This window comes from Babjeviella inositovora, assembly GCF_001661335.1.
Source record: "Babjeviella inositovora NRRL Y-12698 unplaced genomic scaffold BABINscaffold_14, whole genome shotgun sequence".
Classification (NCBI taxonomy): domain Eukaryota; kingdom Fungi; phylum Ascomycota; class Pichiomycetes; order Serinales; genus Babjeviella; species Babjeviella inositovora.
This window is the reverse complement of record NW_017566851.1, coordinates 64,289-81,742: the sequence shown is the minus strand read 5'-3', so window position 1 is coordinate 81,742 and position 17,454 is coordinate 64,289. Positions and strand designations below refer to the sequence as shown.

The window sequence follows — 17,454 nt, the reverse complement described above, 5'->3', positions numbered from 1 at the left end:
CCATTTCCTAGCCCATAGAAAAAAGACTTCGTGAATCATCCCATTCAAAAACCCCTACAAGTCAGTTCATTCTAGTGGAGCCTATCAAGGATACGTGTAATACCCCTTTGATGGCGCCTTGGACTGAGCCAGTACGACTAGTCGAATAATGGGTGTATTTGCCCATCATTAGTGCTCGCCAAAACCATTACCTGGATCTTCGCCAGGACTCTCCATATGGTTATAGGAAACATTGCCATATGCTGTTTTGGCGAATCCGCCTATTAATTAATAACATAAGGTAGATAAGCCTAGATATTTTCCAAGTGTAGACTCTGCAGGTCACAGGTTATTTCAGACCTGTCAAAAACCTAAACAGATGCATTGGCACAAAATTTCTCACAGAGGAAAGACTCCTGGAAGTGGAAGGTACACGGAAATCTCAGTCCCAACGGGAGCACGTCAAAAGTGGTACCCGAGTCACCCTGTAACCTCCGAGGTTGACTAAAAGCTAAACCCGAATGGACCCGTCAGGCTTTCTCCACACTTTCAAAGCGCCTTCTTGCTTGCAGGAGTGCCGTTGCTGCTAGCCGCCACGCTAAATTAAGTTCCACGGCGATCCACAGTTGCGTTTTGTGTGCATAGCGCCGTAGTGCAACCTGGCACCGCTACGGCAAATGACGCATGTGTAACATATTTCTGCTGACATCTTCGTATTACCCATCGGAAAAAGGGCCGAATATTAGAACAACCACAGGTGAAGATTACCTAGTACGAAGAGTCGGCGAAGCAGACACTTTAGCACCTCTCTTATCAAAGTGGCTTGGAAGTTCCCTTAACCATGTGGCTCCGCCTATAATTCTTGAGTTTAAACTCTGTTGGAATTAAACTTTGGAGCGCCCATAAAGGGATGGCAGGAAAACGTGCTCGTACACGGATGGCTGTCATACTGCCCTGTTACGCAGAAACTGGGGCCGACATTTCAGAGCCACCTGTCATTATGGGCATGTCACGAACGTGGCCGTAGATGGACACCAACTGTGGTGGCAGGCAAGATGACGGATGAAAGACGGTGCTGACGTGTGTGGCAATGCTTGCCGAGGGTAGCCGCAGAGGCGGGACACTGTGTGAATTGGGGTAGTGCAAGGCGAGGAGAGCTGTCATCCGGCTCTGTATTTATGCGCGCACCGCTTCCCGCAGGTTGACACAGGCGGGTGTCAGCGGGTGCGAACAGAATAGGCACAGGATTTTTTCGTTTCTCGGCGGGGTGGGCACTTCACGTGCGTCGGGGGATGACCCCGGGGTGAAAAATCTGTCAAAAAAAACCTAAATATAACGAGAGGAATACTTGAGGGGTCACCTGTGCGGGATTTATTTAAAAAAAGTTGGGGTATACGGAGAGGTAAACAACATAGCCATCAAAAAAAAAAGTTCCTGCAACGAGTTTAGAGAGGTTCATATTTCATATTCCCAACCTTCTCGCCCGTAGATAAGGCTCGCGCGCACGGCACCAAGGTGTCATAGATAAAGGGCCCACTGATAAAAACCCGTGATCCATTGATCAAAGTGTATAGTGTCTATGGTGGACCGTTGGCTTCCATCGCTTACCCAACATACAGGAAACCTTGTTGGCGCTTTAGACATGCCGTCGCTGACCCCCCTCATAAGCGCTTGAACAACCCTCCCATAAACGCTTGGACAACCCATTAACACTTAGACAACCGTCCTAGACGCCTAGAAGCTGCTTTCTTCCCCACAGATATTCGTCACTCCACAGTTTCTTACATCTGCATGCTCCAACCAGAATGGCTCTGAATATATTTCTAACTGCGTGCCGTGGCATCTGTGGTGCCGCTTGAGGAAACCAAAGGCTTCTAAATAAATAAAAAAAAAAGAAAAACACATGCATGCATTCACGGCACGTCGGAATGTGGGTGCGGCTTCTCCGCAAAAGACACACCCGTCCCTTCAGGACAGTCCCATGCGGAGACTTATACCGTAGAGCTCCACAGACCACAGGGATCTCCCGTTTGGGCTTCCCCGTTTTTCCTGAATGACCTTGGTTTCTTTTCTCTTCCTTCAATGCGGCCATCTAGACACGCTCAGTAAAAGGTATCAGCATTAGCCGCCGTGGAATATAAATACCATTGCCGTCCCGCCTAAACCGACCTACTAAAATAAACTAGTAACTACCCTCCACTACTGTCCACCGCCACACAGAAGATTTATCTTTTGCCACTTTTGGATTCTTCCTATACGTATTAACTCCGTGAATCTCACACCAAAGCACCCGCTTTCCGAAAAGTCTCCCCCCTCTTTTCAACTTCACAATGACTGCCATCGCTTCCGAACTCAGCAACCTCTCCCTTCGCACTGACTCTCCGCACAGGGCCGGCGACTACAAAGACATCCCGTTCGATGCCAAAACCACCCAGTTCGAAGCCGTTCTTGACCTTGTTGACAAGGCTGGGTTCATCCCAGAAGATCTCATCGAATCCGAAGTCAGATGGTTCTACACCACCTTGGGGATCGACGACATCTACTTTGCGAGAGAGTCTGCCGAGGGGATTGCCACTAATATCCACGCGCTTTACTCTGCCAAGGTGCAGGCTTACGCCCGCGGCGTCTCCACCAAACCAGTTTTGCAGTACAACAGAGCCTCCGTTGACCATGCTGTCTACTTTGACTCCTCCACTCCGGGCTCCGAGGACTACCTCTTCAACCACTACGAGGAGTTGATCGACGATAAATACTTGGACTCCTCCGACGGCACTAACTCATACCGTCTCGAGTCCTACACCGCGCCGTTGGACTTGGAAAACATGCCGTCTTTGAGAGACGCGTTGGAAAGAAACAACGTCAACGTGCAGAACCAGTCCGTCAGATTGTACTTTGTCTACAAGACCTCTATCGAACAGGCCCAGCCTGATGTTACCGACATCGAGCAGATCGGTGACCGCACCTTCCTCGAATCGGCTACCGACAACACCAAGAGACTCTACTCAGAGGTGTTGCAGCAGGTTTCCCTGACCACCGGTCCGGTTATCCGCCACTTTGTCCTTCCAAATACCAACGAAGTGCGTGTGATCATCGGGTACAAGCAAAAGTCCACCAGAAGATACAACTCCGCGTTGAGCGTTTTGGCTGACTACTACAACCTCACCACCACCAGAAAGTACGTGGAGCAGTTCGCCAACGGCTCCACCGTCATCTCCATGTACATGACCCCATCCGACACCACCAAGCCAATGGACTTGTCCATCCACCAGGTTATCAAGGAGGCGTCTTTGTTGTACTCCATTCCTCACAACATCTTCTACGACAAGTTCGTCAAGGGTGACATGTCCTTGCAGGAGAGCATTTACGCCCACTGTGGTGTTATCTTTGTGACCCACTTCTTGAACCGTCTTGGACCGGAATACAACTCGCTTGTCGCCATGTTGGACCCATCCAAGTCCATCGCCCACGCTGAGCTCTTGAACAAATTGAAGAACCGTTTGAGATCCGAGACCTTCACCCAGTCCTACATCCAGGAGATGTTTGCCTCCCAGAGCGAAATTGTCCGCAAGTTGTACCGCCAGTTTGCGGATGCCCACTACATCAAATCTCCGTTGGAGGAGACCTTGTCGTACAAGCGTTTGTCCAAGATCACCCCAATTGGCGATGAAAAGGAGTTCGAGCACTTGTTGGCCCGTGAATGCTCTCAGAACGAGCACCAGGCCTTGGTCTTGCGCGCTTTGCACAGCTTCAACCAGTCCATCTTGAAGACTAACTTCTACGTCTCCTCCAAGGTGGCCATTTCCTTCAGATTGAACCCCTCTTTCTTACCGGTCTCCGAGTACCCACAGACTCCGTACGGTATGTTCTTCATTGTCGGGTCCGACTTCAGAGGGTTCCACATCCGTTTCAGAGACATTGCTAGAGGTGGTATCAGAATTGTCAGATCTCGCTCTGAGGATGCGTACCAGGTCAACGTCAGAAACTTGTTTGACGAGAACTACAACTTGGCCTCTACCCAGCAGCGCAAGAACAAGGACATCCCAGAGGGTGGGTCCAAGGGTGTCATCTTGTTGGACCACGGCTTGGCCCAGGAAAACCCACAGGCCTCCTTCGAGAAGTACATTGACTCTCTCATTGATTTGTTGCTTGACCAGAAGCAGTCCAAGAAGGAGAAGATTGTCGACTTGTACGGCAAGCCTGAAATCTTGTTCTTGGGGCCAGATGAGGGGACCGCCGGCTACGTCGATTGGGCCACCTTGCACGCCAAGAAGAGATGTGCTCCGTGGTGGAGATCGTTCTTGACCGGTAAGTCTCCGGAATTGGGTGGTATTCCACACGACGAGTACGGTATGACTTCCTTGTCTGTCAGGGCTTACGTCGAGAAGATCTACCAGAAGTTGGAAATCACCGATGCCAAGATCACCAAGTTCCAGACCGGTGGTCCGGATGGTGACTTGGGCTCCAACGAAATCTTGTTGGCGAACAAGATGGAGCACTACGTTGCCATTGTTGATGGTTCCGGTGTCATTGTGGATCCAAAGGGTCTCGACTCTGCCGAAGTGTTGCGCTTGGCCAAGACCCGTAAGATGATTGACAACTATGACAAGTCCAAGTTGTCTGACGAAGGGTACGTCTGCTTGGTTGACGACGTTGACTTGAAGATCCCAAGCGGCGAAGTCATCACTTCCGGGATTGCCTTCAGAAACAACTTCCACACCAACTTGAAGCAGACTTTGGGCAAGGTTGACTTGTTCGTGCCATGCGGTGGTAGACCGGCTGCTATCGACACCAACAACGTGTTCTCTCTTATCGACGAGAATACCGGTCGTTCGATTATCCCATACATTGTCGAAGGTGCCAACTTGTTCATCACCCAACCGGCTAAGGTTATCTTAGAGAACGCCGGTGCTATCGTGTTCAAGGATGCCTCCACCAACAAGGGTGGTGTCACCTCCTCCTCCTTCGAGGTCTTGGCCGCTTTGTCTTTTGATGACGAAGGGTTCAAGAAGAACATGTGCATTTCCTCCACCGGCGTCAAGCCAGCCTTGTACCAGGCTTACGTTTCCGAGGTCCAGAAGTTGATCCAGCGCAACGCCAACTTGGAGTTTGAGTCCTTGTGGGCTTTGAGACAGTCCACCGGCAAGGCCTTGTGTGACCTTTCCGACACCTTGTCCGTTGCCATCAACCAGTTGGCTGACGACTTGGCCTCTTCCAAGGAGTTGTGGGAGGATGACAAGCCATTCCGTAACTCTGTTTTGAACGATGCCCTTCCAGATTTGTTGTTGGCCGAAATCGGGTTGGATAACATCTTGGCTAGAGTCCCAGAGGCCTACTTGAGAGCGTTGTTTGCCACCCACTTGGCTTCCAGGTTTGTCTATTCTAGAGGTATTGATGTCAACCCAGCCAAGTTCTTGGAGTACATCTCTGCCACCAGAAAGGAGCTTCAGTTGTAGAGGAGCATTTTATTTAGTTTATTGGTTTACATGTAATACAGTTTAAGTTTAGCAGACGTAGAGACAATTTACATGTAAGAATGAGATTTATCTAGATACTAAGGTCCAGGCGTCGCAAAGCTAGGGCGTAAATACTGGGTAGTAATAAATGAGGCGGCCAAAAGCCTTGTATGGAGCTGTTGAAGCCATTAGACAGGGGATAGGAATGGGAAAAAAAAAGATAATGACCGCTAAGCGGTTCGAACGCTTGCCTCTTACGAGATCTGATCTTGAGTCAGACGCCTTAGACCACTCGGCCAAACGGCCATTATTAAACTCTGAGGATTATATAGAAAGATATCAGACGGAGATAAGTCGACTGTATAGCTGTCTGCAATCTACTCATCTCTTCTACGAATTATGGCTGTATGTAGATGAATTGAACGATATGATTCTTTATGTAGTTCTCCCGTAGGATTGCGCCCGGGGAGTCATCATTGCCAACCGTTTGCGCCATCTTACTGGTGGTTGTGACGAGTTTGTGGCCAAGGCTCTGCGAGCATTATTCTGATGACTTGTGTTGTATTTGAATCTTGGTAAAAATCTTGGGGGGCTATTTCTGGGTCCTCATTTCGGCCATTTCACGTTCCACTTGGGCCTCGGCCAACTGCCTCAACTCAACCTTTTCATTCTCGTTCCCGGTAACTCGCATACCCAAGTAAGACAATGCCATGGTGCTCCCCCATAAAAACATCTTTTCGGGGAAGGACATGCGACTGTAAAAGCCACCCATCTTTAAGAAGAATGCGGGAATCTTGGGGCCAGCACCGGGAGCGCGGGGGGCGGTGTTCCCAGCGCCAGCAGAAGAGGGGTATGTGGAGGAAGGACTCGGTATTGGCTTCTTAAACTTCTTTGGCACTTCTTGGGGGTTCATTATTGTCGATTAGCTAGGTGTTTGTTGTATAGGAAGCTGTAGTACTGCACTGGCTCTGCTTCTACTGGCCATTCTTTCGGGTACAGGATAGACTCATGATTTTCATACTCATAACCATTTTGAGAGGGCGCTCTGAATCCCGCAAGGAATACAGCGGCAAAAGTACAAAATATGAGTTATATGACTAACGTATAAATTGGTAGTAGTTGATTAAAAGTCGCCGTAGAATATGGCTTTTGTTTTGTCCGTATAATTTGCAGCTGTCTAGATCTGTTCTATGGCCGCACGGGCAATGTCTCACTTACCCCACAGGACCGCTTCCCCTCCCTTTGCAAGGAGTTTTATGGCCGCTCCTCTGTTCAGAGACCTTAGTGCTCGGTACACTGGTTTTACTTTTTTTTTATATACTTCGTTACCTTCTGCTCTGAAAAAGAGACATCTTCTCGTGACCGAGCTAGCCATACTAAAGCCTTATAACATGGCCATACCGTACTACCCTCATCCTTAGCACTGGGTGTGCTTTTTCCAGAATTTTAAGCAGTAGCTTATAAAGATGGTTCCCGGAAAGCTCCGATTTGAAATCCTATATAGCTGGAACTTTAAAGTATGCACGGCAGCCAATTTCGGATGCTTAGCTGTGGGTTACATGGTCCAGACTCCAATTCTAGTATATCCACCGGGCTATTTCAACCTTAGAATGTTGTGAAGCACCGAGCTATGATCTGGATTCTGTTTCGACCTGAGTAGTTATCCCCAAAGTACGTTGCGCAGGCTATACGGTTTGACATGTCTGTCCTACTTGGCTTCAGCACACGCCAAGGACAAAGGGGAATAGATTCGAAATCCATGCTGAGGCAGTCCCTGGAATCACTAGAGGAATGATCTGTTGAGATTTCGGAGACACATCTTGCTCGACTTACAATCCTCCGCCAGTACCATTCAAACTTGATCCTCAGGATAAAGGTTCAGTAACCCTGAAAATGCCATACGGTAATATATGGCCTGCAGATCTTGGGGACGTCGCTAGGGTCGTCTGGATGGTGAGATACTTTTCCGGTGAACGTTTACAAAGGATACGGGCAGACTGGACCGCAAGTAGCGTGTATTTAATCCGCATGCAGGTATTTTGTATAAGGCATTCTGGAATCGCAGGCTATGTTCCGCCCAGGGAAACGTCAAGCATATCAAAACCTAGGAACATTTATTGGGCTATGAACCTTCGGTATATCCCAGGAAAACGAATGGATCAGAACGCTGGTAAATTCCAGACTTCTGGGACTATTTCTCTGGGTGGTATAACCATTGTCTAAACCGATGTCTAAACTAGCATATTGTACATGCATGTACATTACTGTTTGTACGATAAAATTTTGCACATGCATCGCTACCTCCGATGTCTCTCCCCTGGCCTTCCAACTATGCATGTCGAACAATACGAATTGAGATGTCAAAGGAATGACAGGCCATTTTCTGGCGATGACTCGAGTACGACGAGATTTGGATTTTGGAGGTCCCGCCCCTCTAGAGGACGGGGGAAATACTTGATTATCAAATAGCACTATACATATAAAGAGTATTGCTAATAGTTTCAGCTCCAGCTATGCCCTTGAGGGTTGGGCTGTTGGTAATTCCTTTTTTTTTTCATATTCTTGGACAATCGGCCAGGCCTGTCATTTACTCTGCGGCTGGCGTAGAATAACCGTTCTGCAGGAGAGGTCTCATTATGAAAACCCTGTTTAAAGTTTAGGCCCGTTTTACCGACTAGGACCTCTATTCAACAATGTGGGGTTTGTTAACAAACTTGGATACAAGAATGATCTTAATTTCATTCTTACCCTTCTATATCATTTCAACTTTTGTTCCATCGTGTTATGTTACGCCCAGAACCTGATGTACAGGCTGCAGAAAATCTGTCAAAAGTCTTAGTACAGGAAAATTTTTTTTTCACGCATATGCGAGAAGAGACTTATTCCGTGCGGGTCTGCAGTAATGGACGTATCAGGAAAAATATCTCGGCGTTTTCCTACATCCAACAGCACAGATTACATCTACAAATCTTAATTATCCTGTCAGTGCTCTGCCGTGCATCAAACATACAGTTCGTTGTCTTGGATCAAAGTTGAAACCCCTACAGAAACCTTGGTAAAGTCCTCCGGTTGCCAAAAACCAGTTAGTTCCCCCTCCCGCATGTACTGTACCTCCAAAATGAAATTTCACCAGTAGGCTTTGGCCCTCTGCTTGGCTTAGTTGGAATGTAATCGCCTGCGCAGGTCATCGAAGTGGCACCTGACAGGTCGGTAATAAGGGCTTATGGGATAGCCGCATCGAGAGGCCCAGCACTGACCAACTAAGAGGTTTTGTTTCTTTTTTCCAGAGAACTTTTAGATTTTGGAGAGTAGCCTTCCTTTGTGCTATCTCCCCAGGAACGACTCATTTTGGAAATAACCGTATATATTTCATTGGGATCTCTTGGCCAGCTTTCCTTTCATTCTCCTTTCCTCTTGCTTGTATCACAATCCCCCGCTGATATCTCATTCACTTCCCAATAACTCTAAATACCGTTATTATATCTATACCCCCGAAAGGATAGAATCAAAGTTTTTGGTTTCCTCAATACCTAACCTTACGGCTACGAATAAATGGCCTCCATCGAGTCTAACAGACAGCACAACACCCTCCACGAGGAGGTTTCGACCCATGAGGACGACACTTCAACCGATCAAGGTATGGAAAAGAGCCATGGCTGCGAAAAGGAAGTCACTGATCATGACCCCAAGCATAGCGATGCCTCTTTTGCCAACGGTAACAGTATGGGCTCCAAGGTCGGTGGTATCTTTACCTCCGCTAATGGTGTTTACCGCAAGAACAAGTGGGTCTGGAGTCTTTTCTGGGCCTTGTTCTTCACTTCCTGGTGGTTGTCCATTATCATCCAGGACAAGCACCGTCACATGTGGTTGATCCCAACCATTTTGTGGGGGTTCATCATGATCAGAATCATCTCCTGGTACTGCCCGATCCTTTACTGGATCCTCCATGCCGCGCAAAAAATCTGGTACCTGGGCTCCGATATTATCTACAAGTACATTCCTAGCCACAACGCCAGAATGGCGGTAGGTGCTTTAGTCACACTTGCTACAATTTTGGTCGGTACCTTTGTGCCTTCGGAAACCGAGTACTCCAGGAGGGCTGACCGCGGCGTCTCCCTCTTCGGCATTATTGTTGCCCTCTTTGGTTTGTGGTGCACTTCCGTCAACCGAGCTGCTATCAGGTGGCACACGGTTATCGGCGGATTGTTGATGCAATTCATCATTGCACTTTTTGTCTTAAGAACCAAGGCTGGCTACGACATTTTCAACTTTGTCTCCTTCTTGGCCAGAGAATTGCTTGGTTTCGCCAAGGACGGTGTTGCGTTCGTCACCAACGCCGAGATTTCCCAGCTCGGGATGTTCTTCTTTACCGTCTTGCCATCCGTCATTTTCTTCGTCGCCTTCGTACACATTTGGTACTACTTCGGTGTTATCCAGTGGGGTGTTGGTAAGTTTGCCTACTTCTTCTACTGGACGCTAAGAGTTTCCGGAGCCGAAGCTGTCAACGCCGCCGCTGCTCCGTTCATCGGGATCGGTGAGTCCGCCATTTTGATCAAGAACTTGTTGCCGTACTTGACCCGGGCCGAGATCCACCAGATTATGTGTTCCGGTTTCGCCACCATTTCGGGTTCCGTCCTTGTTTCCTACATTGGCTTGGGAGTTAACCCGCAGGCCTTGGTCTCCTCTTGTGTCATGTCTATTCCTGCCTCTTTGGCCGTGTCCAAGATGAGATACCCAGAGACGGAGCACTCTGTTTCTGCCGGTAAGATGGAAATCTTGGGTAACGAGGAGGACGAGGCAGCCCGTCCTCGAAATGTCTTGCAGGCCTTCTCTAACGGAGCCACTTTGGGGCTTATCATTGCTGCCACCATTATGACCCAGTGCTTGTGTATCATCGGGCTTGTGGCCTTGATCAACGCGTTGTTGACTTGGTTTGGTGGTTTCTGGAACATCCCACAATTGACATTGGAGTTGATGGCCTCTTACTTGTTGTACCCCGTCGCCTGGTTGGTCGGGACTCCAAAGGACGAAGTGTTGTTGGTTTCCAAATTGATGGCCACCAAGATTATCCAGAACGAATTCAACGCTTACTTAATGTTGATCAACGACGAACCATTCACCTCCATGTCCAAGAGAGGTTCCATGATTGCCACCTACGCCTTGTGTGGGTTCGCCAACTTCGGTTCCGTCGGTACCCAGGTTGGTGTTTTGGGAACCTTGGCCCCTACCAAGTTGAAGGAGATTGCCGAGTTGGTCATGTCTGCATTGTTCACCGGTGCCATCTCCACCTTATTGTCCACTGCGGTCGCCTCTATGGTGATTCACGACTTGGCTAACTTCTCCGTTACCGGGGGCAGATCTGGTTAGGAAGCTAACCGCAGCTGTCTCATACTCGAGCATGGGTAGGCTTTCACAACCAAAACGGTTTTTGTATTATATAACTTATCAATCGCATGTAATTATGATAATGTCCTATTTGACCGTGCGTGTTTGCGCTTTGATTTTTTCGTTGTTGTGCTAGTTTCATATATCATTCCACTGTGTTCGTCAAAAACGCCAGAGTGGTGCAGACCTTTCCCTGCCAGCCCTGCCTAGTCTCGACTAAAACCGATCGGGCTGTAGACAGGGGACTCTGGCACGCAAGCATTTTCCGAGGCTGCCTGAGATTGTCACTTACCGGAGCTGCTTAGGACGTTCAGGATTTGGTTCGACACCGACTTGAGTATCCCTGGATTCATCCTAATGTTGGTCTACCTTTTTCATGCTTCTTGCTTTTGTACTCTTGGTTATATCAACCGGATCTTCTTCTCTCCCGTACAGTACGCATGCAGAGGTATTTTGAAACAAAAGCATATAATTGCCTAATTGGGTGGGTGCCTAGTATATGCAGGAAAACAATATGAATTCTTCCGTTTTGGGACGTGTTTGTTCGCTTTTCGTGACACCAAGGTGCATGCGTCTGCCCATCACGGCGGCTGAAGCAACTGGGTGTACAGGCTGAGTGTATCTACACATAAAAACACGCCGTTTCAGGCACCCTGCGCTTTTGAATTTCCGTTAGTGATTGTTAAGAACATGCGAAATGACGATATAAGCCCACGTGCCGACCAATCAGAGTGTACAGGCTGATTCAATGAATACCGAATAATGGCTGGTGTTATGATCTTGGGGATTGGCGGTCTGGTGGCCTGGTTTTGCAGCGTACAGGATGCATCCAGGACATTGCGTCCTTATGATGGTGTATCTGAGAGGTTGGATGTTGTAAATTCCCCTAGAAGTAGAGCGTAAAGACATCGGAAAAAAGTCTGACAATCGGCCAAAAAAGCGGCTTGACTGGCGATATCTTGCCCTTTGTCATGCCTAACGTTACGTTGTAAGGCCTCCCGTTTTTACCCCACCTCCGCCACCAGCTTAGCTATTGAAGCAGTGCGATGGGAGCCACACAGTAATATTTAGAGTTTCCAAGACCGTCAATTTCCCGAAATAATCTCACAAGTGTCAGGTTAGTGGTTTCATCCTAGTGGCTCCCGTAGACCATTTTGCCAGCACCCGCGCGTGCCACTAACAAAAACTCAATCGCATCACCCTTCCCTGTGACTGGATAAACAGACTGTAATTTCCTATTAATAAATCTCTGTGTTGTTTTGGAATACCCCCCATCTGTACAGTGGGTAAGCCTGCGTTTCTAAAAATATACTAATTCCGTGCATGCACCACACAGAAAAACAAAACTGGGAAAAACCAAAAGCAGATACGTGTGCGGGTACGCCGCGGCTTCTTTCTGAAAACATCACCGTGAATTGAAGAGACATCATACCTATCTAGATACCATCCATCCACAGCTGTTCCAGACTAGTCAAAAAATATAAAATGTTGCAGGGATCAACACACCTGTGGCTGGCCCCAACCATGGAGCGCCGCTCCGAGGACCGATCGAACCCACCTACCCCTCCGCTCAAGGGCTACCCGTTGCCCAAGGGCTATCCGTCGCAGTCGCCACAAGGCCTGCGAAAAGCATCGCCTGGCCCCAACTGGCAGAGCTTGATTCCGCCCATGCCCCTGTCGCCCCAGCCGGTGCACGCAGCGTCGCATCTCCAGCGCCGACACATGTATCCACGGGCCGACCCTTCGAGTGACCATTCCAAAGAGTATTCCAGAGAGCTCAGCAAGCCAACAGATCTATATTCCGTGCCTGATCCGACCAATCCGCTCTCCAAACCTGCGTACGCGAAGCCGGACCTCGTGCTACAAAAATCACTGAGCGCGGTGTTCACGCTTCAGAACACCGTGCCGCTGGCCCCCGAGAAGCCCCGGACGAAAAAAATCAAGTACTGCCGCGGGTGTGGTAAGCTCGTTCAGGGCAAGTACGTGCGCGCGCTCGGCCACCCGTACCACATCGACTGTTTTCAGTGCCACGATTGCGGAAAGAACTGTGCGGCCAAGTTTTTCACCACCGAGATCCAGGATCCAGAGACGAAAACAACCTCCTCCATCATTCTCTGCGAATACGACTACTTTCGGCGCCTCGACATGCTCTGCCACAAGTGCGATGCCTCGCTCCGCGGGCTGTACATCGTCGCCTTGGGCCACAAATACCACCTAGAGCACTTCACTTGCACCACGTGCAATCGTATCTTTGAAAAGGACGAAAACTTCTACGAACAGGCCAGCGGAACCTATTGCCACTATGACTACTCCAAGTCCCACGCTTCCTACTGCGAAGGGTGCAAGTGTGCCATTTTGAAACAGTTTGTGGAAGTGTTTCGCCGCGGGAAGGACGAGCGCTGGCACCCGGAGTGCTACATGACTCACCGTTACTGGAACGTGGCCATCACGGCTGAGTGTGCGCAGCTTCCAATGCCACTCAACGGCCACCGCTTGAACGAGATAGGCTTGGGCCGCGAGGACTTGTTTATGTACGAGAACAGGGTTGAGGCGATGGTGTTCCAGTGCTGGGATACGCTCACCAAGTTTGAAGGCTCTACTGCCGGTTGCATCTCGGAGATGTTACAGTATCTGACGTCGGGGAATCAGCTTCAGGGGCTAATGACGACGGGGGTGCTCATTTGGAAGGTGGGGCAGTTGTTTACCGCGGTGGAGCAGTTGCACGCGATGGGCATACCGGAGGTTGATCACAAACCACGGCATCAGCCGGAGCTGGGCATACTGTTGCACCACCTGGAGATTGCGCCCGGGCTGGAACATTCGCCTGATCCAAACGTTTCGTCCGGGCTGGAGGTTCTTTCGGAGTCCCGTGCGGTAACTCCGCTGAACTCGCCACACTACCCCGTCTTGGGGCTGGAGCCGCGCCACCTCGCGAACAAAATCTTTGTCTACCTCCAGAAACTCCACAATGCGCCCGACAGCCCCGACACGGAGACCCACAGGATGCTTGACCTCATCACCGTGCTTGCGCACAACTTGAAGTTTGTCATCCGCTACGCATTGGTCAGTGCGTTGAACCACAACAAGGCCAGTCACACAACGGTGGCTTTCGAGCGTCTCTTGGAGACGATTGCGCGGGCGGAAGACGTGCCGCGGGATATACCGCAGGTGCTCCAAGCCGCGGGCGCTGCCGAATGCGGGCGCTGTCAGAAGAGTATCGACACGGCTGCCATGAGGCAGGGGGATAGACGGTGGCATACGGCGTGCGAGGCACCCGGCCCGGCAAAAGAAATGCCCTTCCTGACCAGCGACGAGCCTCGCCGCGGGCTGGACACGGGACTTCAGACTAGCAGTGAATTGCCTAGCCTCGGGCCTAGTCGTAACCACCGGCCTAACCCCGGCCCGGTCTACGAATCCGAACTCACATCATTAATGCTTCTCCTCAAGCTCGCCTTTACGCGCTCACACACCACCCTCGACACCTCGCCTCAGCTCCCACAGGCCCAGGAGTCCACCTACAACACCACCGTCAGTACTGTAATGCGGTTAAAATCCACGCGCGAGAGCAACAAGGTCTCGCGCTCGGTGCGCAAACTGGCGCGCAGCCTGTACGTCGACCCACACGGCGCGTCGTCGCCGACACTGCAGATGGTCTCCAACATCGAGGATGAGCTTGCACGTAAACGATCGCACAAGACGAACGCGGCGCCACAGATTACCGCTACAAACGAAATGTTGAACAATGAAATTTCCCTCACCTTGGACGATATTCCGCGTATCGTGGCAGTGGAGCAGGCACGCGAGATGCGGCCGAACGCGTTTCGCCACGCCGCTGCTGGGACCGGGGCAGCAGCGACGCCCACGGTCATGCACCGCGCACAGAGCCAGAAGGTGGCCAAGGGCACGTACTACTCAGAATTGACGGCCCAGGAACACTTTATTTTGAAGCATATTGCCGTGGAAGCGTTGGCCCAGATTCTTGGTGACGAGTATCCGCGTGGCGATTTGTATGCGTTGATTCCCACGAAGAAGCAGGCAACGTTTTGGGACAAGTTTCGCCGCGCGGACCACCGTAAGGAGAAGGGCCAGGCGACAGTGTTTGCCGCGCCGCTCGAGGATCTCACATCTAAGTATGGGGTTGAGTCCGAGCTCGGGGCGGGGCCAGCAAAGCTCCAGATTCCGCTTCTCATCGATGACTTGATCACGTGTCTCAAGACGAGGGACGTATCGGTGGAGGGTATCTTTCGCCTCAACGGGAATATTAAGCGACTCCGAGAGGCGACAGAGAGCATCAATGCGAACCCAAACACGTCGCCAGACTTTTCGGGCGAATCGGCCATCCAGTTGGCGGCGCTTTTAAAGAAGTTTTTGCGCGAGATGCCCGATCCGTTGATGACCTTCAACCTTTATGAACTTTGGATGGCAGCGTTCCGGCGGTTCACCGACCCGAAGGAGCGACTCCGGGCTATCCGGTTGATTTTCTGCTTGTTGCCGCAATGCAACAGGGACTTGTTGGAAGTTCTCTTGGTATTTTTCAAGTGGGTGGGCTCGTTTGACGAGAACTCCAAGATGGATATCCACAACTTGGCAACGGTGATTTCACCCACGATTCTCTTTGCAAAGCCGAAAGGTGAAAAAAACCTGTCGGGGTACTATTCGGTCGAGGAAAGTGGGCTGGGGGATACATATTTCTATGGGATTGAGATTGTCAACTTCATGATTGAGCTTCACTCCGAGATCTGCTTTGTTCCGGGAGAATTGCTTGCATTGTTCCGGGCTGCTGAGTTTGGCGAGACCGAGCCAACGAAGGATTTGACGACGAAGGAGATCTGTGCGAAGATTGATGCGGTGGTGAAGGCTCGGCCGGAGGTTTTGGCGGCGGCGGAGGAGGAGGAAGAGAAGGAGGAGACTGGCCCGGAGAATCATGAATTTGCAAGGAGGGTGGAAGTGGAGTGAAGCCGAGCGGAGCTCTCCGCTGGCGGAAGCTTGCATAACCAGAACCATTTGATATGTGAAGACACCACCGGCGAAGCTACTGGTGAATCGGGCAGAGGCTAGCCTGTGCCATTGGAGTCAGTCTGCCCTGAATGAAACTATCCGGCTGACACTTAGTCGTGTGTAAGCTTTCTCTGTGCCACCTGATTTTTTTTGAAGCATCTGATTCTTAGTAAGCCTACGACTGCATTATACTTTACGCCAATAGCCTTTAGTGATGCTTCAGAGTAGCGGTTTGAGAGAGCTGATCCTGAGCTTTTTACTAAACTGAGAAAAGAGGCGGAAGGACAAACCTGTGAAATGCTAGGGGATAAGCCGACCAACGGAAGTGATAAATCCTTTACTGGAAAACCAATCCAAGTTTTCCCACTATTCGGACTTGAAATGTTGAATGCCATGATAAATAAAAGTGTTGAGGTAAAATAAGTTTAAAGGACCGGCTATATTGGTACCTGCTTATCTAGACATGAAAACTGTAATAATCATAGCTATCATATGGGGTCATTCACCTGTAGCTTCTAAAACCATAAAATCCAGTGGGACTATACCTTTGCCCAACATGCTTCGAAGGGTGAGCTAAATAATTGAGGCTCTAAATTACTGCAACGATTCTTTCCGAGCTTGAGGCTATCTAAACTGTGCTGTAGACAATTAAAATGGACCATAACCTCACATTTATTTTAGGGAGCTTAGATTCTGCTAGTAACACTGTAACTTGTAGGGACAATGACACCGTCACACAAAACAACACGGATAATTAGCTAAACCGCCCTGGGGAATATGTTTTATCTACAGTCGTAACTCCAATATGCTGTACAATATATACATGATTTAACGAAACACATTCCCTACGGGCTGCGCCCAGACTATTCTAACGAACCGTGGAACCCCTCAATGAAGCCACCGTAGCCCTTTCCCCACTCACCGTCAGTAAAAAGCAGTCCTCGCCATCATTATTGAACACCACTTCGCAGCTCTGGTTAGTCTTGAGATTAGCCTGGATCAGCTCCCAGACCTTGGACTTTAACCGCGGCGGGTTCTCATTCTTTCCCCTGACAAACGGCTTGAAATAGAGCGACTCGCCTACTAAGCTAGACCTGGGAGCATCAACCAACTCAACTTTCACGGAACCCGCTACCTCCGCCTCAGAGGCAAGGAGCATGGCTTCCGACTTGATGCCGCGCATTTTGGAGGGTTTCAAGTTAGTCAAAACCACCACGCGGCGGCCCTGCATCTGGTCGAGGGGAACAAACTGCACAAGCCCAGAACACACCGTGAGGAGGTTGGCTTCGGTCCCATCAGTCCCCACCTGGATGCGGGAGACGTACAACTTTTCCGCATCAGGATGCTTCTCGCAGGAAACGATCTGCCCCACCTTCAAGTTGAGAAGACTTGGTAGGTGCTCTGGAACCGCTGAGATAAAGCGGACAGGAGTTTTGGAGGCATTATATACCGCTCTAGAGGTGAATCTGGCGAACATCAAAGATAGGGGTGAGATATGGCGAACAGCGGTGGAAGAGGTTGAGAAGCGGATAAGTTTCACCTCCTGCATATGAAGGCGGTGCATCTGGTGGGAGGATGATAAAAAAAAAGAGCATCCTCGTTTTAATTAATTTGGAATTCAGATAAATGATGATCAATT

General features: G+C 49.8%; 8 protein-coding genes and 1 non-coding gene across 9 annotated transcripts; 5 read left to right on the top strand and 4 right to left on the bottom strand.

Annotated features, from left to right (window-relative positions):
* Positions 1-575: 575 nt before the first annotated feature.
* On the top strand, positions 576-901 carry BABINDRAFT_96419 (uncharacterized protein). The gene has a single exon (XM_019133001.1). The coding sequence runs from the start codon at positions 664-666 to the stop codon at positions 865-867; it is 204 nt and encodes a 67-aa protein (XP_018982925.1). The 5' UTR covers positions 576-663; the 3' UTR covers positions 868-901.
* A 1,176-nt stretch (positions 902-2,077) lies between these two features.
* Positions 2,078-5,485, top strand: GDH2 (glutamate dehydrogenase (NAD(+))). The gene has a single exon (XM_019129841.1). The coding sequence runs from the start codon at positions 2,310-2,312 to the stop codon at positions 5,430-5,432; it is 3,123 nt and encodes a 1,040-aa protein (XP_018982924.1). The 5' UTR covers positions 2,078-2,309; the 3' UTR covers positions 5,433-5,485.
* Positions 5,486-5,656: 171 nt separating this feature from the next.
* On the bottom strand, positions 5,657-5,738 carry BABINDRAFT_t324. The gene has a single exon. It is a non-coding gene; the product is annotated as a tRNA-Leu (tRNA).
* Positions 5,739-5,832: 94 nt separating this feature from the next.
* BABINDRAFT_163324 (uncharacterized protein) lies at positions 5,833-6,398 on the bottom strand. The gene has a single exon (XM_019129840.1). The coding sequence runs from the start codon at positions 6,343-6,345 to the stop codon at positions 6,025-6,027; it is 321 nt and encodes a 106-aa protein (XP_018982923.1). The 5' UTR covers positions 6,346-6,398; the 3' UTR covers positions 5,833-6,024.
* Positions 6,399-7,188: 790 nt separating this feature from the next.
* On the top strand, positions 7,189-7,794 carry BABINDRAFT_96387 (uncharacterized protein). The gene has a single exon (XM_019133000.1). It carries the CDS (start codon positions 7,326-7,328, stop codon positions 7,653-7,655), a length of 330 nt encoding a protein of 109 aa, XP_018982922.1. The 5' UTR covers positions 7,189-7,325; the 3' UTR covers positions 7,656-7,794.
* A 1,361-nt stretch (positions 7,795-9,155) lies between these two features.
* Positions 9,156-10,799, top strand: CNT (Cntp; the record flags this gene model as incomplete). The annotated part of the gene is made up of 1 exon (XM_019132020.1): positions 9,156-10,799. The coding sequence occupies one exon, from the start codon at positions 9,156-9,158 to the stop codon at positions 10,797-10,799; it is 1,644 nt and encodes a 547-aa protein (XP_018982921.1).
* A 1,542-nt stretch (positions 10,800-12,341) lies between these two features.
* LRG1 (Lrg1p) lies at positions 12,342-15,773 on the top strand (the record flags this gene model as incomplete). The annotated part of the gene is made up of 1 exon (XM_019133045.1): positions 12,342-15,773. One exon carries the CDS (start codon positions 12,342-12,344, stop codon positions 15,771-15,773), a length of 3,432 nt encoding a protein of 1,143 aa, XP_018982920.1.
* Positions 15,774-15,849: 76 nt separating this feature from the next.
* Positions 15,850-16,316, bottom strand: BABINDRAFT_96369 (uncharacterized protein). The gene has a single exon (XM_019132998.1). The coding sequence runs from the start codon at positions 16,208-16,210 to the stop codon at positions 15,926-15,928; it is 285 nt and encodes a 94-aa protein (XP_018982919.1). The 5' UTR covers positions 16,211-16,316; the 3' UTR covers positions 15,850-15,925.
* Positions 16,317-16,455: 139 nt separating this feature from the next.
* BABINDRAFT_163321 (uncharacterized protein) lies at positions 16,456-17,330 on the bottom strand. The gene has a single exon (XM_019129839.1). The coding sequence runs from the start codon at positions 17,290-17,292 to the stop codon at positions 16,684-16,686; it is 609 nt and encodes a 202-aa protein (XP_018982918.1). The 5' UTR covers positions 17,293-17,330; the 3' UTR covers positions 16,456-16,683.
* Positions 17,331-17,454: the final 124 nt, after the last annotated feature.

Bases quoted from the DNA above. Each gene is read 5' to 3' on its own strand.
- BABINDRAFT_96419 (XM_019133001.1), top strand. From the start codon at position 664: ATGTGTAACATATTTCTGCTGACATCTTCGTATTACCCATCGGAAAAA.
- BABINDRAFT_96387 (XM_019133000.1), top strand. From the start codon at position 7,326: ATGCCATACGGTAATATATGGCCTGCAGATCTTGGGGACGTCGCTAGG.
- GDH2 (XM_019129841.1), top strand. From the start codon at position 2,310: ATGACTGCCATCGCTTCCGAACTCAGCAACCTCTCCCTTCGCACTGAC.
- BABINDRAFT_96369 (XM_019132998.1), bottom strand. From the start codon at position 16,210: ATGGCATTCAACATTTCAAGTCCGAATAGTGGGAAAACTTGGATTGGT.
- BABINDRAFT_163324 (XM_019129840.1), bottom strand. From the start codon at position 6,345: ATGAACCCCCAAGAAGTGCCAAAGAAGTTTAAGAAGCCAATACCGAGT.
- BABINDRAFT_163321 (XM_019129839.1), bottom strand. From the start codon at position 17,292: ATGTTCGCCAGATTCACCTCTAGAGCGGTATATAATGCCTCCAAAACT.